The sequence below is a fragment of the Equus asinus genome, chromosome 5 (genome assembly GCF_041296235.1).
Source record: "Equus asinus isolate D_3611 breed Donkey chromosome 5, EquAss-T2T_v2, whole genome shotgun sequence".
Classification (NCBI taxonomy): domain Eukaryota; kingdom Metazoa; phylum Chordata; class Mammalia; order Perissodactyla; family Equidae; genus Equus; species Equus asinus.
Genome location: NC_091794.1, coordinates 14,089,151 through 14,114,397, shown reverse-complemented (window position 1 = coordinate 14,114,397; position 25,247 = coordinate 14,089,151). Strand labels below are relative to the sequence as shown.

At 38.7% G+C, this 25,247-nt stretch overlaps 1 protein-coding gene and 1 pseudogene across 9 annotated transcripts in view; both read right to left on the bottom strand.

Moving 5' to 3' along the window:
- CD96 (CD96 molecule) overlaps positions 1–25,247 on the bottom strand; it is a 90,639-nt gene that overhangs the window by 3,522 nt on the left and 61,870 nt on the right. For 2 of the 9 annotated variants that reach the window (XM_014862299.3, XM_014862296.3), the window contains 5 exons: positions 13,139–13,207; positions 12,538–12,621; positions 5,023–5,085; positions 4,132–4,221; positions 1,020–1,143 (listed from right to left, as the gene is read on the bottom strand). In XM_014862299.3, coding sequence (XP_014717785.1) covers positions 1,020–1,143; positions 4,132–4,221; positions 5,023–5,085; positions 12,538–12,621; positions 13,139–13,207 — 430 coding nt within the window. Of the gene's footprint in view, positions 1–1,019; positions 1,144–4,131; positions 4,222–5,022; positions 5,089–12,537; positions 12,622–13,138; positions 13,208–24,411; positions 24,492–25,247 lie in introns of those variants that run through there. The other 7 variants (XM_014862295.3, XM_014862298.3, XM_044771627.2 and 4 more) reach the window with 4 other exon arrangements.
- LOC123286089 (cytosolic 5'-nucleotidase 3A pseudogene) lies at positions 7,163–8,156 on the bottom strand (annotated as a pseudogene).

Here is a 25,247-nt window from a genome sequence, read left to right as displayed (position 1 = left end):
AAAATCAATTCAGATTTTCAGATTCCCATTTTCTCATTTTAATATAAAAACCTCTAGTGCCTATTACCTGGTTTTCTGATGTTTTAATGGAGACTTAATATATATTAAAAGGTGGATAAAATTCTAAGAAATTTGTACTTCCCTTTTTTCAGTGAAATTGTGAATTTCTCAAGGTTAATGTGGTGGCCAAAGTGTAGTCCTTGCACAAGAATTTAGAATTTATGGTTTAGTGTTTTATTCACAGTTAGACGCTCCCTGCACATGGTTATAGAGTCTTCAAGAATTCTCTAAGGAAAGAAGAAGAAGGTATTGCACAATGGTCAATGCTGCCTCAGAGGCTAGTAGGAAGATGTGTGGAAGATCAGCTTTATGTATTATGCGGGTCTCCTCTAAGCATAACCTAGTCCACACTGATCCCAAACAGCCCAGCCAGAAAAGTGAGGCTTAACCTTACCTGTCATTTCAGATTGCTGAGTGGAGGGAAAAGAATTTTGGAAAATATTTCCATAAGACAGAAAAAGGTAACCCAACGCTTACTTTCTTTTCCCCTTGAGGAAAAAAGGAAAATGGCAGTAAAAGCCCATTCTGCTCAAAAGCAGCTGGAAATTTCCTAAAGTTAACTTTCTCCCTCAATTTCACACTTGAGCATCTAGGCCCAGCTGGGCCCAGGCAGTTCAGAGATGCATGAAAACGAAAAAATAATGAAGATTAAAGGAAGAATCAGTTTCAGTTTTGAGGTGAGGTGAGGCTCACTTCTCATTTCATGCCCCCTGACTTGTTGCATCTGATGAGCATTACAGCCACCACAGGCAGAGGGGGATATCAAGTCAGGAGTTGTGCGTCTAATCCAAACTGTGTGATGTTGGGGAAGCTAGATAGCATCTTGGAGCTTCTATGAGCCTGATTTCCTCAGTTAAATAGGAGAGGAACTCCATATACAGGAATAACATTTAAAGTGATGAGTAAATACTTTGTTCTGAGAAATTCTCTCTTCCTACATGTCTTAGTATTGTACTCACATTTCTTTCTGGTATTGACACCATTTTCTCACTCCAAGACCAAACACTACCACGCAGGAAAAGACCAAAGCTGCTACAATCACTGGCCAGGACATTCCATCTTTGGGCTTATTAACCACAATTCCTGAAAATGGCATAAAGAGAGACAAACTTTAATGCCAAACTTTGGCATTTGGAAAACAGGATTAATTGAAATATTTCTCCTACTTAAAACATTTTTTCTCCAAGGGCCGTGGGGTGTTCATTGGCAACAATCACGCTCTGGGATGATATCTATGCCTTATTCTCAGCTCTGTTTTTGCATTTATGTCTTTCTTGTTGGAATGTTCCAGAACTGATTTTTTTCTTTCATTTTCCCAAGGCTTTGGAAAATTCTTGGCACATGGTGTCCAATGTAATGTTATTTGTAAGAAGGAATAAATAAAAGTGATAAGCTTTAAATTTGTTTTCCACATTTACTCCAGTAAACTTTATATGTAAAGTAATGGTCTAGCTTTGGATTTTCTTATTCTGTAAAGAGTCATTAAATGCTTTTATGGAATATTAGTATGTCAGGAGGAGGAAGAAAGAGTCAAAAGCTTTAGAACATTTCAAAGCCCTGAGAGTCCAAAGGCAGGCAGGCCTGCCTAACCCTCATGGAGCTGTAGCACTCAAGAGCCTATCAGCCAAGACGCCTCATTTCAGTGTCACTCAAGGAATTGTATTCGGAGTACCTTTTCTACTGCCTTCCCTCTTTTTCATTCTTTTCCCCCTATCCATTTCAGCAATAAAAAGGGGAGGAGGGAACAAGAGGGGTAAAATTGAAACTAGTTGGTTTTGCTTTTTCCATAGTCTGAAAAGAGACAAAGTTGAAAGAAAATGGCTGGCTAAAATTATATTGGTGGGTGATCAATGGACTGATTTTTCTTATGTTGATGAAACCCATACTCAACTCATTCATTACATTTCTAGCACTTGAACACCAAGTCAAACTGTGTGAATCAAAGACTTTCAAATATTGTGGGTTTTAGACCAGAGGCAATATAAATATCATTGTTTGGACTGTTTTCCTTCTTCTCTGACATATAGGAAGAATTAAGAAAATTAACTCTCTTAGGAAACAAAATTGCCCATTTCTACCTGGCAGAGGATGAAAGGGAATGTTTATAATTACATAGTTACTTTATTTTTTCCTTTTAAAAAAGTATTTTACAATCATGTTAAAAATTCAGAAAGTATAGAAATATAAAACTACAATGAAAAGGAAGTGTCCTTACACCTCAGGAGCCAGTTACTCCCACTAGAGTCAATAACTTTGGATAGTTAACTATGTACCTTATTGGAAATTTCATATGCATATATAGGTATCAGGAACATATATCCCTTTTATTACAAATGAGGGCATACTATACATACTGTTCTGTCCCCAATTTCTTTCTCTTAAAAAACATTCTTGGAACACTTCCCATAGACGTGCATAGAGATTCACCTCATTTGATTAAACGACTGGATGGGTCCCCAGTGTGTGAATCTACCATAGCTTATTTGACTGGTTGATTAACGTTAGATGGTTGAATTGTTTCCAGGCTTTTGTTATTTCTAACAACATTCCAATGAAATTCCTTATACCTTATAGATAGGTCTTCAACTCTTTAGATTTACATAGATCATTCGGGCATTTTCGTATCGGAATTATCCAGATTGATTTTCTTTCATTGTTTCAGTTAGATTATAAACTGCTTGTAGATGAAGATTAGATTTTTAATTTCTTTTGTTGCCTTAGATTATTATACTGCTTTTCATACAGCAAAGTCTCAAAAAATACAGGCCAAAAAAACTGGATTTAAAATATTAGCTACCAAATCTTTCCTATGATTTACATAGTTTGGACTGCAGCCACGTGACGTTGTCGTGTTAACACTGGTTACCAGTATTGAAGATTTTTCCTTTTATAACATACATCCCGGGATCTGAGGTTTTCCTGATGCTCACCCTACCTCAGCTCTGTTAAAATAGACACTGAGGGTTCCCTGGAAGCTCACATAGTCCTGTAATACAAGACCATGTGGCACGTTGTATGTTTGTGTGGCTAGAGTTCACAGCAGTTCAAATCACTGGAGTATCAAGATTATAAAAGTAGCAGTCATCCAGATGATCAACTCAGGACTACACAAAGTTCTTTTGTAATCAAGTCAAAACGTACTAGGCTCTACACTGAAAATATGATGGGATATAACATTTTACTTCCAAAGTGTCAGAGAAATGAAAGAACAAATGGTTTTAAAGAGGTCTTACGTCATTGCTTACAAGTTTTCTCCCAACCAAATGTAGGAAATGAGATCATTGACTTCAGGAATGTCTCAGTGGAGAAGCAGAGCTCCAATCTTGTCCTATCTCTAAACTTTAAGTTTAGTTCTTGAAGGCACTAATATCTTAAAAATATTGGTAGGACCTCAGTTTGCAGTTCTATTGCTGTGTTGTGTCCAGGATGATGCTCTGGTGGTCTGAGGACTGTTGGACCGTGAATATGAAATAAGCTGAGTATCAGTGGAGAGTTCACCAGGGAAGTAAACACCCCCTGAAGTGAAAGGGTTGATTATGCCTCTGAATTTACAATTAAGACCTGCATTGGGAGGGTGCTAACTTTATTGAATACCTTGAACTCATGATATAAAACAAGGGATTACATTTAGCATTCACAAAATTTTTTTAGTTGAATTATAAGAGTACTCTTTGTTCCAACATTCTCCTTCTTGCCTCAGACTATATTTTCACAGGACTGAAATGTTTCTCACTACTTTTTTTACTGGCTAGTTCTTATTCATTTTTCAAATCTTAATTTACATGTATTCTAAGAGAGTCCTTTTCTGTTCCCCAGTTAAAATCAGATCTTTCTGTTAGACTCTGACAACAGCTTGTACTATATCATAACATTTGTCACAAATAAATTGTATGATTACTTATTTACTAAGTATCATCTTTCTAATAGATTATAATCTTCAGGAGGACTATGTTTTTACTGTATAACCAATAACTGGCACAGTGTCTAGCAAATGTTAGGTACTCAATAAATATTTGTTAAGTGAATAAAACATAAAATTCCCCTCCCCCTCCAAAATGGTAAATGACTCACCAGTGATACGGATGTCATTATTTTTAGTAGATCCACTGGCAGCTTTGGGAACTTCTGAAAATGTTCTGGTTGTGCTGGGGAAGACATCACCTAGGGATATAAGGAAGATATCTGAGCTGATCCTAATAACTGTCTCAACCCTATACGTGGAATAAAATCATGAAAGGATTTCACTTGCTATTAGGAAGAGCTCAAGTTGAATGGCCTAAATGCTCCTAAAATATTACATGTAAAGCTTACTAAGGACCAATTTACTGCAAGGCTAGGATCCTAGGATCTAACAGCTATCAAAGGAGTGGGAAATTCCTATTAGTTTAAAGAAAAAAAGAGAAACTGTTATAGCACACACAACAAAACAGTATCTACTAAAGAATCTCCATGAGAAATTTAAGTGGTTTTGGGGAAATGCCTTATGTTGGGGTCACGGAAAGATGAGGCTTATCCCTATTCTCCCAGGGTATCAGAGGTCCAGTCAATCAAAATGCTGATTCTCCCCACTCTAATGTGTTTGATAAGGTCAATAAAAACTCCTTCACAACAGTCGAGTAGACAAGTTCATGTTGACAAATCATTCTATTTTCCAATGGAAAATTAAAACTTACAATGCATTTTAATGGATCTAATTGGTCAAAAATGCCATTATGTAAATTTAATTTTGAAGTAAAATAGAGAAAAATCTAAGACTTGGTCTCTGATTATCTTCTTTGACTGACTGAGAAGAATTTTGGTTCCTTCCATCGTCATTTTCATCATCACTGTCATTTTCATCATCAGGATGTACTTTTAAACACCTATCTGAGATTGGCTTCTTATCAGTTTTTGTTTTTCCACCTCTGCCCAAATAAAGCAGACCACTACCATCCCGACCCTGAATCTCCCCCAACTACTCACCATGAAGTGTTGAGTCTGCCCCTGAGGGGGATGAACTGTACATTTCACTGGGCATCCATGAAGCTGCTAAGGGAAGAAGGTACAGGAAGAGTCAATCTGTACAAGACTAGTTGTTTCATTGTCTCTTCTCGACCTTTAATTGAATAATAACTATGAAAAAAGGATATTAATGCAGACTTAAAGCAAGATCATTGAACTATTCTGCAGCACACACGAGAATGTCCTCAGATAAAGTGGGAGTTGAGGGAATGGCTGTGGTCCAGATGCCTCTAATAGGGAAGGTTTTGATCATATCCACTTAGAAGCAGGAAGAACGAATGGAAGGAAAATGCTCGAAGAGGTTCTTTCAGCCACAGATAATGTGTTGTGACTGTTCTCAAGCCCATCCCACGGATGAGCTAAAAAGAATGGCAGAGAATGAGAGCCCACGTGTGTTATGGTGGACTTGAGTCAAGAAAAGGTGCCAATAGGCCTTTGAAGACCACGGTAGAACACGCATGAGGAAACAAAATTGTACTCGTGGGTAAGCTGACATTCTTGCTTGACTGTGAAAACTGAACTGTGTCAAAAGTGAATCTTTAGACCCCTATGGTCACAGGCCTTGTTAGCTGCCGGGTGACTCCTTTTGATGCATTTAGAGGCAAACTTTCCCCTTGAGTAGATGGCAGCAAACTCAGGCAGCACATATGGCATTTGAAATAGATCTATCAACTAATTTTGGTTAGTTCCCATCTCTGGCAAGAAAGATTCACTCCTTGGCAGGCTCCACATATCTGTATTTGATAACAGGCCTATAATGTGATGCAAAGTAAACTTAGTATGGAAGTACATGGTTGCAGTCAGTAGAAATACATTATGCTCATTTACTTAAAACATTAGCATACATGATTAAAGTGCTTTCTTGTGTGTCAGGACCAAAACAAACAAGCAAAACCAAAATAAAACAAAACAAACATTTAAAAAACCCTTAACCTTCCCCTTCCTTGATTTCTCCCTAGATGCTAACAGTAGTTACAGCAAAGGAATGTTCCCAGGCCCTTCAGACGAGATGTAAGTCAATGCTTTTGAGGGATTGCTCGTAGGAGGGTCTGCTGTAGCTGCTTCCACTTGGTGTCACCTCAGAGGTAAGGGTGGTTTTGTACACAGCAGTTTTGAGTTTGGGTAGGTCGGGGAGATTTCTTATTGTCAGTGTAATTCTCTCATTCTGCATATGCGATCTTGACTATTTTTTTGTTCAAGACAGATTACCAAGGTCTATGGATGATGACAGACCGAGCATGTTTTTAATGCCCATTTTTAATGGTTAAGCTATTAAGCCAGGAATTTGATTGACAAAGAGCAAGAACTAATTAAAAGAACTTGGGACCAGGCCTGGATTTAGGTAAAATTATGAAGAAGGCAGTTTGTTCCAGATAACCTAACAGTTTTTTTTCCCAATATGGTGTTTCCTTCCTTATTTTAGGGCTTGATGCCTTTATTCCTTATCTCTTCAAAGTCTGTTTGCAAGAACGGCTATTAATTTATGCTAAGATACAAATGGTTGAACAAGCAAGAGTGGATTTTTTTTTTTAATTTTCCATTTCATGTTTATTATTAGTAAGTCAATATAGAATATTTTGTAATGATCAGTTACATGTGGAGGCCAACAGTTTTTTCACCAAATACAGAGGGCCAGTCTTTTCTGGTAGATTTTGATTTTCCCCAAACAAAATAACTAAACATAACACAATTTCAGGAGATGGTGATGCTATCAGCATGATTGGTCCAAATTATGAAAATGACAGTACTTAAAGTCGTGGAAATTATTTGACCATTTCATAAAACTTCTTTTTAGACTTGCAGGAACTTTTCAACTGTAAAAAGATTCCTCAAAAAATGTATGATAAAATTAAACTACAAAATCCACTTTGGAAAAATAGAGTTACTTTTCGAATTATGGATTTAAGATTTCTTAAAACCTGTAAAAATATAGTTGGAAGTGTATTGAGAGAGGTGAAGAAAAAAGGAGCTTCCAGTTGATGGATTCAACATGTCTGAAAATACTTACGTAATGTAAAGGGAAAACTTCAAGAGCCAGAATATATTATAATTAAGACTTTCAGTAAGATGAAGAAATGAGCAGTTCTTGTATCAATTGCTCCCACAGAAGAGAGATCTTCCTGAAGAATGCTTGTTTATAGAATCCTCAGTTAAATAGAGTTGGCTCCTTCCAATGATTTATCCTTCACTAAAGCAACACTTTTCTAAAAGTTCTTCTGCTCTATCACTAAGATATCCAGTTTTCAGAATGCTTTCAACATTGGCTACTGCATCTGCTATTCTCCTGGGAGACTCTTAGCAGAATTATGTGCTATTGTCTTTTAATTGATTGAAATATCCTGTGTTGTTCAAGGCATCATCTCATTTGTTAAATACGAGTTAATTCTCCTTGAAATCCTTTGAGAACACATTTTCATCAAAATCCATGAATGAACACTACTTTGACTTTCCAATGATAAACACTAGCTCGGTGGATAACCTCCTTTAGTATGTCAACATTATCAGCCGAAAATATGAACACAAGATACTGTGTTGGAGTTTCTGAAAGCCTTATATCCTTCTGTGAGCATCACATGGATTTCTTCTACAATTTCTTTAAATTTAGCTTTTGGTAAAACTTGTTCAACAAGAAACTATGTGACTTGGCATACCATTCTACCATAAAAGGGTATTTCTCTTCTATGGTAAAACAAGATCAACTTTGATAGCATAGTATTTTCCCTTTAGTTGCAAAAACTTTTTTTGATATTCATCTGTAACCAATTTATAGTTGTCAGTAATATGACACATTAGGAATCTTTTCTGTTTGTAGGGAAATCTACTTAATGTCATATCAAAGTCTGTGATTATCTGAGATTTGGCAGTCCCTCTTGATAAAGCCACAGATAATTTCTTTTACTATGGTAGGATTCTTGATGCAAGATGAATTTATCTGGAATTCTGGCATCAGTTTTACATGTACAGACTTTTTCCTAGTTATCCAGGTTTGCTTAGGGCACTCTGAGTTCTTCTGTCCTTAATTTTATCCTAGAACAACAGCCTAGGTGGTAAGCAATATCCAGAGATGCAGCGCTTGGGTACAGGTCTCTCAATGATCCTGGTGTTTTGCTCCATCGTCCTCTTCAGGGTGAATATGTACTGGGTCAGCACCACCCCTTCCACCAGAAAACATACAGGCACTAGCTACCGTGTCCACTGTTACCATGACCACCTAGTCCATAGAGGGTACCCCCATGTTCTTCCCGACCAGGAAAGGAAGACGACATTCATGAGCTTTGGTAGTGTGGGCCTTGTGTGTGAGCTGTGGAGAAATCCATGAAGCCCCTAGAAATTGATTTTTTAAGTGAAGGAATAAATCTTTAATTTGAGGCTCGCCTAATCTGGAACTATGTAACAGAACGGGAGGAGAATAGTGTTTTAGAGAAGAGGAAAATTGAATGAGATGGGATCTGAGACAGAAGATTTTAGAATTTGAGGACAAGAATGGTGAGTTTAGAGAATCAGCATCCCAACCAATAGGAAACAGAGGGGATGCAGATATGTGGGTTTATTTCACCAGAAATCCATCCATTATCACTCCTTTTCTGTCTTTGAACATTTCATAAATCTATTGAAATAAACATCCAGAAGAAAAAAAATCCCATTACCAATGCCTCACACTAATCTTGCCAAATCCATCATCTAATATTGGATGTCTCATTACAGTCCCATCCAACGGGTAGAAACATGTTTCAAAAACAGTTTGGGAGTGAGCAATCAACATTAACTTGTTGGATCCTAATGTGTTTTTGTGAATGATTATAAACAGAGCAACTCACTGCAGGGAATTTTTTCTCTAAGCTTATGGATAAAAAATGGCAACCAGTTAAGATCTTCTTACTCTTGCATAAGTAAGAATGTGGGTTTTCACTGCCAGGGAAAAATTATTTGTGTTTCAGGGTCCCTTCCTAGATTTCACAATTTCTAAGGCAATTTTTTTGGTAAGAATGACAAAGAGATGTCTGAGGATAAATGAAGTTTTCAAGTGGGAAAGGACAGAAAATACTAAGGATTACAATAGTTAGTTTCATTATGAAATCTACTAAAAAAACAAGAATATACTTATGTAAATTATAAAGCACTTTCAAGAAAGACTCTCAGTTTTTCAGTTTCTGGGGCAGAAAGCCTCTAGGTGGTCTTTAATGCTTCATACTGCTGCACAGGATGAAAAGGCTGTCTTTTATATTCCTGGTGCACCTAATATTGTAATAAATTTAAATAAAGCAAACAAACAAAAACTTAAAAAGTTCCAATTAAGCAGATCATTCCTTCTCACTATATGTGTGTATATGTGTTTTCTTCCTTGTCCTGGCTCATACGTACACATATACTTTCAAGCCTTCAACAAACATTTTCTGAGCACCTGCTGCACGCCTGCCACTGTTGCAGACATTAGGATTCCACAGGGAACAGACACAAAAAAACTCTAGATCCTAGTTCTTGCGTATCTTACATTCTAGTATAATTTCAACAGATAATCAAATAAAATAAACAAAGGAAAACATCAGACACCAAGTGTTATACTGAAAATTAAAATATGGGATAATTTACATTTTCACATAGCATAAATTTAAATTGGAGTTGAACTTTTTCCTTTGACATTGTCTAATAAACTTTTATCCCCATTGCTACTCAATTTCTCCCAGTAATGAACAAGTATTAATTCATCTGTCCATTCTACTATATTTGTTGAGCACTAACTAGATGCCAGACATTATCTTAGGCACTGGGAATGCAAGTAAACAGAAACAAGATTTCATAGAACTTGTATTATGGTATTAAGAATAAAGGATGACAAACTAGTGTAGGTTAAGCAGAGCTTCAGCATAGTTTATTACAATTGCGTGTTAACACCATACACGATAAATGTTAATCTGTCAAGTCTAGACTTTCATCCCCAGTCTTACTAATGCTTTTATTCTCAATTTATATCTAATTGGTAAAAATTTGCCAGCTTGTACCCTCATCTATATAATAAAATGTACCAGCTAGCTTAGTACATTATGGCTATTCTTCTGTTTGGCTTCATAATATTTCATTGAGTTATTATCTCCTCCTATTCCACATTCTTTTATTAGTGGACATATTTTTCTTTAACACCCCCTCACCCTCACTCATACACGCATAACATTATACACGTCTTTCCCCTCTCCCATTCCTTGTATGCCCATTCAAAAGCAAACGCTGTTCTGAATGTTATGTTTATTATTCACTTACTTATATAATTTTAAAATTTTTATCACACATTATGTCTAAGCCATATGGTGTTTGGGCATATTCGTTTTTAAATTTTATAAAAAAGAACCCACGCCATATATTGCCACCTGGCATTTACTTTTTTGACTCAACACATTGTTATTAAGATTCACTCATGTTGTTGTATGCAGCTGTCACTCACTCACTTTTCATTGCTCTATAATAGTTTATTACATGACTATACTACAACTTATTTATCGAGTCTCCTGGCTATGGATATTTAGATTATTTACAGTTTTTGCTATTATGACTAGTGGTTTTCCCCTAACATTTGTGCACGTCTCCTGGATATATGTAATAATTTGTGTGTGTGTGTGTGTGTGTCTAGGAGTAGAATTGTTGGTTTGCAGGGTATGAAAATGTTCAGCTTTAAACATAATGCCAAAGTGGTGGAAAGTGATGGTACCAATTTATACTTTCACCAGCAATATATAAAACATTATATTGATGTACATTTTATATAACACTTGGCAATTCCATACTTAATTTTTGCCACTTGATTACGCATAAAATGCTTATCTTTTTTGCACTTTTCTGCACTTGCGTTTCCTGATTGCTAGAGAGGCAGAGCATCTCTCTGGATGGTTTTTAGCCCCTTGTGTTTCATGTTTTCTGATGTGCTTATCTGTTCATTTTCTGATACTTTCTGTCTTTTTCTAAATTGATTTGTAGTCATTCTTTATCCACTCTTGACGTAAAGTTTTGATCCTTTGTCAATTATAAGTTCTTGATCCTTATAGCTTGCCTTTTTCAGTTTCTTTAAGGTGTCTTCCGATGAGAGAATTTCCTTAATTTTACTGTACTCTATTGTTTCCCATCTTTCTTACGGTTAGTGCTTTCTGTCTCTTTCTTAAGCCCTTTCCTACCCAAAAGCCAGGAAGAAATTCACCTTTATTTTACTACATGTTTTAGTGTTTTGCTTTTGACACAAAGATCTCAAACTATATGGAGTTTATTTTTGTGTAACGTGTGTGGTAGAGGCAACTTTTAATGCTTTTTTTCTTATAAATAATCCACGTTTCTAGGTCCACTTGCTGAACAGTCTCTTCTTTTCACAGTAATCTGCCAAGCCATCTTTGACATACATCCGGATTCCACTTATTTGTGGGTCTCTTTTTGTGCTCTCTCTTCTGATACTGCCTTGTCAGTTCTTGTATTTGGGCACTGAGTTCACAGGTGTCTATTATATTTTTAATGTATTTCTTAAAAGAAACATGTTAAATTGAATTATAGAGGGCTATACACAGACTAATGATAAAAGTGTGTCATGAATGAAAGATTACGATTAATCCAAATGTGTGAACCTGAGGTCCACAAAAGAGAGAAAATCAATAAATAATGCTACAAAGAGCAATATTACACATGTTCCTTTTCTCTCTTTGATTTATTCCCTATGGACAAGTTCCTAGCCATGAGAGGATGGAGCCAGTGGGTATAAAAGACATTTAGAGGTTTTCAATGTACAACTTAAATGTTTTCCAGAAGAGATGCACACATTTACTCTTCATAGCAAGGGCCTCGTGGTTACGTTCAGAGTTCTGCACCTGCGGCATCCTGGGTCTTCTCTTCTCTGCTTCAGCCGCATCCCCTACCACTTCCCACCACACTGACCTTTGTTTTACACCTCTGAGAGGCAGTATATTTCCTCTTTAGACCCTGTCAGGACCTGCTAGAGCAACAGCAGCGATGCTGCTGCTAGTGGGCCAGATTAAAAGTAACAACCCATTTCTGTGCCTCACATTGGGCCCCTTCTTTTCATTTTTATTAGTGATATGCATATTCTGGCTAGTTTGCTCTTTTCCCCAGTTATATTCATAGTTCCCTCTTTCATCTCCATTAGTTATATTTTTACTCAGATGTCACCTTCCTTAGTAAAACCTTTCAAGATCACTTATTTAAAAAGGCAACCCACCCTCACCTTTGATTCTCACAGTCTCCCTTCACTGCTTTAGTTTTTCTATGATTATCACTTATGACCATTTGTCTGTCTCTCTTCCACCAGAATTTGGAACTTAAATCTGCTTTGTTCACAGATGTATCTCCAGCAACTATAACAATGCTTTCAATATGGTAAATGCTTTGTAAGTATTTGTTAATACGATTATGAACAAAGCACATAGTACTTGCTCGATATATGTATTGGTTGAATAAATGAGGCCCTGAGGACTCTCAGGGACTCACAGTTGTGCTCACGGTTTTTGGCGTCCTTCCCGCTGGAGGTCCAGGAGTAGTTGAAGCCTTGGGTAGTCACATTGGAGTCGCTGGCTGAAAGACAAATTCTTCAGAATCCAAACTTTTTATAAGGCTGTAATTTAGCTTTACTTTGATGTGCTGAATTTTTAGTCTATATGACTTTGGGGAAATGTAAAATTGAAAATATGCTTTCCTATGCAGGAACACTAGCTGGCATACCGAGCAAAAGCTCCAGAGTTTATATTTAATGCCAACTTGCCACTGATTTGCTTTCTTTTTCTATTCTGTCACTAACTCAGATCCCTGGGAGTATTGTCAAGATTACTTTCATATTACCTTAAAATCCCATGACAATTGAAAGAGTATAATAACACATCATCAGCCCTTATTTTTAAGATTACAGTGATTGTAAAATCAACATATAGTCACCAGATTACAAATTGCTACAGAGTAACTCAAAACCAAAATATCAACATCAAATGAAAAAATACAGCCTTTTCCCCAAACCTTAAAATTATTGTAACTGTAGTAAAATCTGTGAGTGTGTTGTCTCTTTTAAGTCGTATGAGGACAACCTTGCTATACTCACTTTGTGGGGTGGCGTTTGGAGTTGACGTACTCTCATCTACAAGGGCTATTGAAGATGCAGCTGGAGACCCTATTTTGAAAACAAAATTCTCACATTGTTCTAGGTATTTGCATTCACATGTTTAACTATGCCACTACAATTAACAAGGGTGGCATGCAGAGGATGGAGTATTAGAGTTGGAAAGAATCTTAGCGAACACATAGTCTAATGGTTTCATTTAATAAATTATGAAACTGAGTCCAAAAGTTATAAGCTTGTGGTTACATACCCAATATTCAACATCATTTATTTGATATTAACCCAGTTCTCCTAACTCCAAGTGTGTTATAGTCATATTTTCAAAATCCATTATTTTAGTATCTACTGCATGCCAGACTCTATTCTACATGAAGCAAACAGTGAAGACACCCTCAAAGAACTTATCTTGTAATGAATTTTCACAATTGTGTATAATATTTTCAGATTATATATATTTATTCATATTTATTTCAATTTTTAGCTTTCAAAATAATCTCCAGCTTTATAATCCATCATTTCCCATTCTCTTCTTCTCTCTCTTCCCCTCACCCAAATGAAAGACTAGTTCATATTCATTTGAAAATATCTCTGGGGATGAAGCAAGGTAGATGGAAGAAGAAAAATATCCAATCACAGTCCACTGAAAACATGTTTATGTCTCTTGGGAAAGCAAAATTTCAATATATTTTATTTATGGGTATTTCCCCTTTGTTCCAAAAATATATTTAAGGTGACTTACATAAATATGCAATGCAAGAAAACAAAAAAAAGTGGATAGAAAGTGACAACAAGGGCAAGAAAAATATAATTAGAAAAAGTATGTTGAGTTCTGTTGAAATGTGAACAAGGATGGTACACAAAATGCTTTTTATGATGTTGTGTACTCTTAGCAGATGTGGTCCCCTTATTTGGTCAGAACTTTCTAGTAACAAAGCAAAGAAATAAGGAGTATGTTATGCCATTGATGGCCATCACAAGATAAAAACAGTCAATTTCCAAGAGAAACACAGCTTTTCTTTTTATTGTGATTAAAAAGAAATTTCTCCCCAATATTTATAAAAAGAATACTGTATAATAGGTACAATATTCTCAACAATATCTTTATAGTATGACAGCTAATATGTTCATTTACCCTCAAGCTTTAGCAGTGAACAATGCCCCAGTTTCCCAAGCACCCCAATTTTGGGAAGGAGCATCCCTTAATAAACATGAGTAATCAAATCTCGGAAAAATATATATATAGGATAAATAAATAAATTAGCACTGTGATTTATACATCTTTAAATAGTTCTGTAGTGTAAGCCCTGGTGTTTTTAAAAAATTTTTGGTAATGTAAGTGCCTGACTTAAGCTTTGATTGTCAAGGCATCTACTTCAACGATGGCTATCTCAATTAAACACATTGCCAGGCACAGGACTAGATAAAGAACCAGGCCTCCTCCCTGCACTGAACCTCCTTTGTTATGGAGATCTTGGTTGATTTCAACAACTGGCCATTTGGACCACTTGTTTTTTCCTCTTCTAGTACTTTAAATTCCCATTTTCATGCTTTAAATTCACCAATAAAGAGTGAGACTGCAAAACTCTAAGCTCCCACTCTCAGCCCCAATAAAAGCTGAACCCCAGGCCTGTGCACGCTCTCTTTCTCTCTACTTGTAACCTTGCTGTGCGGCCCCCGGTGTGCTGTGTAATTTCCAGGTCCTGTAAGTAATAAACCTTTATTTTTTTCAAAGTTTCCTTACAGTTACTATTGAAGGGCATCTTGCCATGATAATAAGAATCACAAAGGCTAGTTCAACCACAACATTGGTTATTGATAGGCTGAGACCGGTGCAGAACAAGTTCACATTCAGAGATGATCAACAGGAATTGTTTTGCAATGAAGCCTACCAGTGAATACCAAAGACATACCACACCCAGGTCCATGAATACAGTCAGATACAAGGAGATGTGTTAGTGGCTGCCTCAGATGATGCTGTGAGGAACTAAAATGGGAAGCCAGCATCAGGATGGGCAGAAAAAATGTTTTAAAGACAGGTTATGCACAGCTTCATTTATACAACAAATACTAATTCAATGTCCAGTGTGTACTAGAATTGTGGATGAAGTGAACAGAAAGAGAAACTTCAACCCTGCCTTCACGGATTATACAGTTTAGTGAGAACAAAGATCAGTGTGGCAGACTACTGGCTGATCACTAAACCCAGTCCTCTACCTTCTGGCACAAACTATATTTCCTAACCTCCTGTGAAGGTAAGTATGTGGCTACATACTGAGTCCCAGTGAAGGGGATGTGAGTGGGAGTGATGGTTGTCATTTTAAGCTCTGGTTTATAAAACCTCCCACGTGTGATCCTTCCCTCACATACTATCCAGATATTATGGCAACTTAGAAGTCACGACTTAAAGGTGACAGAACTACCACCAGCCTGGGTTCTTCAACCTGTGGAACAGAGCACCCAGCCACTGGCTTGGTTGACCTCCCATTGGCTCTTTCTGTAAGGATAAATGAACTTGTACTATGTCAGGTGTAAATGACCAAAATGAAATTTTGCAGTTTGTTGTTAATACAGTTAGTTTCCCTTCCTTTACGAACAGTGAAAACATAATTGTAGTAGCAGATGCCAAGTGCTATTGCAGAGAAAGCACAGTGGACTGTGGGATTCTAGAGGAGGGAAACATAACCGAGACATGGGAGCTCAGGGAAAATTTTCCAGAGGAAGTTACATGGCAACTAGGCCTGAAGGATGATAGGAATTAGTAAGACAAGTTGGGAGTGGGAGGAAGGAAGAGGAGAAGCAAGGAGAAGAACGTTCAAGCAGTGTGAACAGAAGAGGTAGGAGAGAATTGAAATCATTCAGAATGCTGTGCTCTGTGCAAAGTAAAGGGATGGGGACAGAGAAGTAAGAAGGAGCTTATTCCAAAGACCCCATGGAGGAAATGACATTCAACAGGTCCTTACAAGATGCTGCAACTCAAGGGTAGGTCAGTGGTGGCCTAGGCTATACAATGAAGACTGTGGGATGACGAAAAGTGGACAAGTTTAAAATGTGGACTCAACAAAGCTTAGTGAATGATTAGATGAAGGAAATAAGGAAGAAAGGGAAGTCAAAATAAGTCCTGGTTTTCTGCTTGGGCAACTTTTTGGATCGTAGTATCATTAACTGAGAAAATAAACAGAGGAGAAGCAGTTTGGAAGTGGTCAGAGGCACAAGGATGATTCAAATTTTGGACAGATTGGTTTTGAGTGCATAGGAGACCTTCAATTCCAGCAGAGGGTTGACTATGTGAGTTTGAATCTTAAGAGTGAAACTGGATGAAAAAACAAATTTGGGAGACATAACATGTAGACAATAATTGGAGTAACCGAGAGTACCAAAGAGTGTGGGTCTAGGGAGAAGAGAAGTGGATCTAGAAGGAACAATGAGGAATTCTCACGTATAACAGCCTGACAGAAGAAAAGGAGATTGAAAAGGAGGAACCAGAGAGGCAGGAAGAAAGCCAGGGATACATGGTGTTAGAGAAGCCAAGGGGACTGAGGGTTTCCAGAAGCAGAGCAAGTCAGTCCAATTCAGCAATTACTTGTTGGTGAGCACTGTGTGCCAGATGCTGGGTCAGTGGAGTCAAACGCTGCCAAGAAGACAGATTTCCATATAGCGGTTGACTGCTAGGAAGCCATTGCATTAGACCCATCAACCCGCATGCAGTCTAGGAGACAGATTTGTAAACCACTCGAAGATTTGAAAAAGCAGTAGAGCTCAGCTATTAAAGGCATTGACTCCAGAGCCAGACTCTCTGGGTTGAGTCTTGGCTTAGTCTGAAATTAGATGTATGATCTTGGGAAAGTCTATTGACCTTTCTCTCTTCCTCAAATTCCTCACTTGTAAAATAACAGTACTTTTCCAGTAGGGTGATTGTGAAGATTGAGAGTCATACATACAAAGTACTTAGAAGAGTGCCTGGCATGAGGTAAGTGCTAGAAAAGGAATCTTAGAAGCTATAAAATAGGTCATCTGCAGTTTAGTTCAAGTGCTGAAATACAAGCATATTCTAGCAATGGGTGATTTGCATCTCCTAAGGAGTTCTACAATTGCGCCATTTGCCTTGGTCATTCTAGGAGATTGGCTTGAGGTAACCAAGAACTACACTCAAGAACTACATTCCGAAAGGCTGCATCAGAAAAGGGCTAATTGTCAGGGGTGAAGAGAGTGGCAGCTGGCTGAGGTATTAGTTTTATGACACGGTAGTCATTTCCGCTGGCAGAGTCACCTACAATCCTCCTCCTCTTTCACCTCACTGAGCTACTAGTAGTTCAGATTTTTGTGCAGTAATTAACTTCTAGCTCACTGCCTCCCACCATTCATCAAAGACTCTAGTGATAGAAAAAAATGCACAAAAGGACTGCCTGAAGGATATATGCAGCATTTGTAGATTAAGCCCAGATTGCCTCAAACTGAGTATGGGGATCACATTCCTGGTCATTGCAGAATGCTCTTAGAGCACTGAGCACTGGCATTGTCCCACTGCTCCAGCCTGGTGGGCAGTCTAAGCAGGGCTGCTGGGAGAAGTCAGCCTGTGGGAACGTCGCTGGGCTGTGCTCCACCACGCCCTCTAGAGCAGGGCCCAGGAAGTCTCTGCATCAAGAGTAGCTACGTTTCTCTTGGGCAAATGGTTCGTTATAATTTTATGAACCTATGGATCACAGAGTGAATATGAATTTTATTTTTCTCATTGAAATGGTTTTATCTTTGTCCCTATCTGCAGCAATTTCTTCAGCTGTCTATTTTTAAGATTCTGTATTATTGTGCATTTTTAAGTTACCTCATATTCTTTGCGAAACAAAGCAAGGTAAAAAATACGTAGAAGAAAATAAACAACTAGTCATGAGTAATCAGTGAATACTTGAGATACTGAGAGATATGACGTGCTCCTCCTAATGGATAGAGGAAGAAAAGCTGAAGGAGGAAGCAGGAAGAGGAGGGGAAAAAGAAGAAAGATTCTATCTATGTTTTAAATGATTCTCAGAAGGATGAAAAGAATAGTCCCTTTGCTCTGGGACTCATTTCTCATGCAGGAGAAAGTGAGGCTTTCATTGTCAGCCAGCAATCTCTTAACTCTCCTCCCATGGACAAGATTCCTTCCTTCCTTCCTTCCTTCCTTCCTTCCTTCCTTCCTTCCTTCCTTCATTCTTACTTCTTCCCTCCCCCCTCTTCCTCTCATTTTGAGAGTTGGCCTCCACAGTATTCACTGAGTGACTTAGTAAGTGAAAGCAGAAAGGACTGGTTTTAACAGCAGTGATATGATAACAATGGTGATAATGATGATGAAGCAAAAGAACTAGGAAGCAATCAGCAGAGAACTTTGTATTTATTTGTAAGCTACACTACCATGACCTAGAAATCTCAGTCTAAGGAGCAACCGCCAGCCACTTTTTAAAATACCTCTTACTTAAAAGCAGCAGACGTTTTCCCTACCCAGTCTGATCACCCACACTGGGCGCTGGCACTGGTATTAGCTCCATGGGATGTAATTCTGGCAGGAATCACCGGAATCCTGGTGAAGCATGATAACTTGATGGGAATTTCATTTGTATTAAAATAACTGATTAAACCTTGTTTTCTGGAGGCCAGAGAATGATGTGACATAAATCATTGCTTACTGCAGGATTCATTTATTCATTTGATTCCATCCAATGTGTGTTGTTTGCAGACCCCACACGTGGGAGAAGGAACACCAGGTCAGGCACATGTGCTGCCTTGGTCTTCACGTCCCTGTGCCTCTGGCCTGGATCAGATGAGTGCTGCTCTACGCTTCCTCTCATGGGCAGGCCTGTGGAGTTTGTTGAGGGCTGAATATGTGCCACTAACCTTTTAGGAACAACGGGATCAATGACACCCCGTCACTATCCTGAGGGAGCAGAAGGTCCTACCAGCCTTATTGGTCTCCAGCTGAATTTTGTTTGGGCCTTGGCCTGAGGGTCTGCAGCAGATTGCATAGGTTATTGAAAGAATGATTCCTTTACTATAGGAACTTCATCAAGCAGAAGTCAGAGCTGAAGCCATTTAGAGAACTATCTAGTTCCCTAGATAAAACCCCACTCACTCCTCTTGGCTTTACATCATGGTTCAAGGTTAAGGCCCTTGGCCTTCCATAACCCTTACCTCTAACAATCTCCACATTGTCATCTCTTGCTACTCCCTGCCTACATTATTTCCTTTATTCATCCAGCAGTTGGGCCCCTCTGTCTTCCAGGAATTGTTCTCGGCATTGGGGATACAATGATCAACTCTCCTGGAGTTTAAGTTCATGGAGGATATGGACATCAACCAGAGAACCACATAAACCAATCCAGATATAAGAACACATGGAATAGGGAATAGCCTAGTCAGAGTCCCAGGAAAGCTTCTTGAGGAATGTAGTGGGAGAATGGGGGCAGGCAAAGGGCAGTGTGAGCTTTCAGGCAGAAGACACAGCAAGTGCAAAGGCCCTGTGGGTGGTCCCACATGCTATGGTTTAGTAACAGTAGTGTGTGGTACCTGTCTGTTCCAGGACTGGGCCTTTACAAGCCCTCAGGGAGTGTTTGTTCTGTGTGTTGAACTGAGCTGAGTTTGAGACCACAGGGCATTCCCTGTCACAGTGCACATCCATGGCCTTAGCAACAGCAAGACAGTGATCAAGCTGTGGCATGCTGCTGGCAACAACACTGCTTGTTCTCAGGGGTTTTTTGTTTTGTTTTCCTTTTAAAAGAAATCCATTCCTAGAGCCTGACCTGGAGATTCTGTAACTATAAGAGGACATGCCTGACTGTACCTTGACATTGAGTAGAGCATTTTAAAAGAATTGCATTTATATTTTTCTTAGCCAAGTCCTTAAAAAATTGATCACATATTTCAGCATGTAAATAAGACAGCTTGCTTTCTGTCTTTTCTGCTTCAAGGTTAAGTTTACATTCACAGCACAGCAAAGCCTCGCCAACCTTCAAGAGTTGGTTCTATGTCACAATAGACCATGTAGGCAAGTAACATGCCAAACCCACTGATCAAGAGCTGCTGGCTTTGTGTGCTGGTTGTTTATTTCTTCTTCAGTTTGAATGTTTATTGTTATTAAACCATGCACGTGTCCAGAGATACATCATAATGACCCTTGTTTCCAGGAAAGAAGAAGAAAACACTACCTTGTACAAAATGCCTTGCTTATGTTAATTCATAAACCGCCATGAGGTTAGATGAGAAGTTCTGAAAGCTTCCTGGCCCATTTCTGTTTCAACCTTTAAAAATTTTCTTCACTGAAATTAGAAATTACCCCTTTATGTTATTCAATTAAGTCAGAAGACAGCTCTAGTCAGTTCTGACTTGAATGGAGGAGACAGAAAAATGTTCTGTAAGAGCTAATTCTGGTCAGCTCCTCATGACATTATGAAGTGGAACTGAATCTCTTAGCCTGGACTCCTGCCATCCGCCCAGTGACTTTCTCTCTCACTGCTGGAGAAGGGAAAGGCAGAGAGGTGCTAGATGTCCCATGGTGTGTTAATTTTGGGGAAATATTGAAATATTCTCCAAACAATTAAAGTTTTAAGGATCATTTAATATGACCCTACTATGTGCCAAATAAAAGAGATCAGGTGAGAAGTTGTGATGTGAGATAAGTAGAGGATAAAGGATAAAATGGTAACAGAAAAAGAAATATCGAGGGGCTGGCCCAGTGGTGTAGTGGTTAAGTTCTCATGCTCCACTTCAGCAGCCTGGGGTTTGCAGGTTCGGATCCCAGGCACGGACCTAGCACCACTCAGCAAACCACACTGTGGTGGCATCCCACATAAAATAGAGAAAGATTGACGCAGATGATAGCCCAGTGACAATCTTCCTCAAGCAAAAAGAGGAAAACTGGCAACAGATTTTAGCTCAGGGACAATCTCCCTCAAGCATAAAGAGGAAGATTGGCAACAGATGGTAGCTCAAGGTCAGTCTTCCTCACAAAAAAAGAAAAAAAGAAAGAAAGAAAGAAAGAAAGAAAGAAATATTAATTTGGTCATTGCTTCCTCCTTCAAGGAATTAAAAAATATAAGTAAAGGTACTGATTTATTTTGAGATTAATTTTGTTTGCTGGACTCTTCCTTTGATCACGGCACTCTTTCTCAGACTGGACGTTGTGGGTCTTAGCTTTATGGCTGCTTTTTATGCATTTTCACATTTGATACTCATAATAACCATATCAACTTGATAATATTACTCCTGTTTTTTAAGATAAGGAAACAGTATTAAATAGATCAAATGACTTGGCCCTGGTTAACAGAACTAGTAGGTGACAGAGATAAGAGTTGAACCCAAGCCTGTCTGACACCAAAGACTATATTTGTTCTCTGGTAGCCCTATAAAGTGTAGCTAACCTTGCGGCAATACGCACCATCAAAACCAGGGCTCAGCCTGCAAGAGCTCCATCATGGTCCCTTGCACACAACCTCCCAGGAGAGAAGGCCTGTTATAGCCAATCCTCACCTCTCAGCTTCCTGTCATAAGGCTACCCAGCCTGTAAGCCCTCACTAGGTATCTTTTTCTTAACTCTTCCTTTGTTAATCTCTTCTTCCTTCGTACTTTTAAAAAAATATCCTTCACCCAAAAAATATTTATTGAGTTATCAATACTTACTCTTAGCCATGTGTTATCACTTTTCTAGATGATGAAGACACATCAGTAGACAAAGCAGACCAAAATCCCTGCCCTCAAGGATTTACTTTCTTGTGGGGTGAAGCCAGACAAGAAAGTTATACAGGATGTTGAAAGCTGCTATGGAGAAAAATAAAGCAGGGAAAGGGGATGGGAAGTGAGATAGAGGGGGCTGCAGTTTTAAATGTGGTGGTCATAGAAAGCCTCATTGAGAAGGTGACATTTGAACAAAGATTGGGAGAAGACGAGGAGGTGAGCCATGTGGAAATTGGGGAAAAATTTTTCTAGGTAGAATAATTTGAAAAGGTCCAGAGATGGGAGCAACCCTGGCATGTTGGAGGAACAGCAAGGAGGCCAATTTTGGTGAAGTGAAGTGAGAGAGGGGGAGAGTAGTATAGTGGGGATATAATAAATTAGATAGAACATATGGCCTTCCAGGCTAACTTTGGAAAAATATCTATTCAGTTTCTTTGCCTATTTTTTTTTTTAAGAGGCAAAGTGTTTATTTGAGATCAAAGAATTACAATTCAGGGAGCACAGATTCAGGTAGAAACCCAAATAGTGACCCGATTTCGGTTTACGGACAAGAAAGGAGCTTAGGGTTTTATGGGAAAGGGGAGGATGAGGTGAGTTGTATTAAAGAAGAGTTCACTGGTGCTGGATGAGGTAAGGCTAGGTTTGTACTTCATAGATTGGCTTGAGCTTCTGTCATCAGGCAAAAGGCTAGACTTATACTTCCTTGATTGGTTGAGATTCGGTCATCAGCAACGTGCAGTTTCATCAGTCCTTACAGACAGGATATTCTTGTCCTTGCTGACTTCTTGGAATCTTGGCAATTTGGTTCAGTTCGGAAGATAAAGAAAACAAGACGTGAATGGCAATTCTTCTGAAATGGCTGCTGTGGCTCTATTTTAATATGGCTCCACTCATGTCATCTTTCATACGGAGAATTCCCTGATTTCACGCCTTTGGAAAGCTGTTTACGGTGTCTCATGTCCTGATGACTTCTGTGGGAGTTAGTCACCGCAAGCAAGATTTGGACAGAGGTGATGATGCTTGGCTTCCCTTTCTTGGGAGCGAAGGGCTGACCACGTCTTTGCCTGTTTTTTAATCAGGCTGTTCATTGTCTTGCTATGCTGTTGAATGAGTTCCTTATATATTTAGAATTTTAATTTCTCATCAGATAGATAGTTTGCAAATATTTTCTCCCAATCTGTAGCTTGCCTTTTCATTTTGCTGATTGTTTCCTTTGTTGTGCAGAAGTTTTTTAGTTTGATGTAATATGCTTGCTTATTTTTGCTTTTGTTTCCTGAGCTTTGGTGTCATATCCAAAAAAGTATTGCCAAGGTCAATGTCAAGGAGCTTTTTTCCCTATGTTTTCTTCTAGGAGTTTTACGGTTTCAGGTCTATGTTTAAGTCTTTAATCTAATTTGAGTTGATTTTTGTGTATGGTGTAAGATAAGGGCACAATTTCATTCTTTTGCATGTGGATATCCACTTTCCCAGTACCATTTACTGAAGAGACTATCATTCCTTATTGGGTATTCTTGGTGCCCTTATTGAAAATTAGTTGATTGTATATCCTTGGGTTTATTTATGGGCATTCTATTCTGTTCCATTGTTCTATGTGTCTATTTTTATGCCAATATCATGCTGTTTTGATTACTATAGCTTTATAATATAATTTGCAATCAGGAAGTGTGATGTTGCCAACTCTGTTCTTCTTTTTCAAGACTGCTTTGGCTATTTGGTGTCTCTTAGGGTTCCATATGAATTTAGGATTGTATTTTCTATTTTTGTGAAAAATGCCACTAGAATTTTGATAGAGATTGCATTGAATCTGTATATCGTTTTGGGTAGTATGGACATCTTAACAATATTAGCTATTCCAGTCCATGAACATGTGATATCTTTCCATTTATTTCTATCTTCTTCAATTTCTTGCACTAATGTTTTACAGTTTTCAGTGTATGGATCTTTCACTTCCCTGGTTAAATTTATTCCTAAATGTTTTACTCTTTTTGATGCTACTGTAAATGGAATTCTTTTCTTGATTTCCTTTTTGGTGTCACTGAATTTATTTTAAAAGCTGCATTTTAATGGATACTGCAGAACAGAATTTTCAAATGAACTCCTTATTCCTCCATTCAGATGAGGTCTCAAAGGCTAAAAATGGTATTACAGGGCAAGTCATCTTCACTTCTAATGAAAAGTTCCAGACCACCTATGAAGGGCATGTGACATCAGAGAGGAGTGGGCTCTGTCAGCTCTGGTCCATCACCCAACCTCAAGGCTATGTAAGGAGGCGGAAGCAGCTTGGGTGAGGGTTTCTTTGGAGAGAGTTGTCAGGGTTCTTGGTGTCAGGCTCACTCTCATGGGAGAGAGGAGGAAGATTCTGCACCCTCACCTTAGCCCAAGTGAAGTGTAGTTTTAAGAGAATCGTTCAGAGCTCTTGACTTGTGTGTCCTGGAGTTTAGCACAAAGGGGACCAGTGCCTGACTCAGCCTGAAAAGGCTACATTGGGATCCTGTGCTTGGCTAGCAGTACAGAATGGACATAGCAAAGAGAAAGATCCTGGGGAAGAGGAGCACTTACCCCAAACAGGAGGCCAACGTGCATGTTTTCCAAGACAAAACATGATGCCATGCAAAGAAATCTCACCCAGAAAGAATTCCTAGAGGAACAAAGAAACCTCCAAGTAGAACGGACATCCAGAGGCAGCGAGAGAGTAAGCAGAAGAAGGGAGGGGAGGCGTGGGCTGCACCAAGGGGAGAGCAGCCAGAGGCCAGTCACGTATTTCTGAGAAATCTGCCAAAGTGCCCCACGAAGTCAAGACGGCAATTTTTATTCTCCCCATACAGAGGGCACCTAAATCAGATTACAGCCAGCCCGACAAGGAAGGTCTTTCTTCACCTACCCTCTTTTCCCCACCTGTGACCCCTAAAGAGAGGTCCAAGCTGACAACCAGGAGTGAGGGAGAGGACGGAGCCAGGAAATCACAAGGACGTCTTCCACGTCTTTCCTCCACCCGACCACAGGCATAAAACATAACCTCACATCCAGGTTTCCACAGCTGAGGTGGGCCCAGTCTTGATGGGGAGGAGGGCGAGAAGTTCAGGACTGAACTTTTGCAAGTTTTGACATTACAACTCACAAGCCTTTTAAATTATTGACATGAGTCTGTTCTTGTGGCCGAAAGAGGCCAGACAGCATTTATTATATGAAATAACCAAAAAAGCCAAGGAATCTGCCGCAATTTCTTTCAGAAGTTAGAAAGAAATTATTCAATAGAGCTCATTTGAACAGAGAATGATGAGAAAAGGAAAATTGTTTTTTTGCCTACCTACCCAGTCCAGCTTATTTGTTTAACGAAATACAAAAGTAAAAGTTATTTGTAAGTCCAGGCTGCTGCTGCCTGAACGATCTGGAT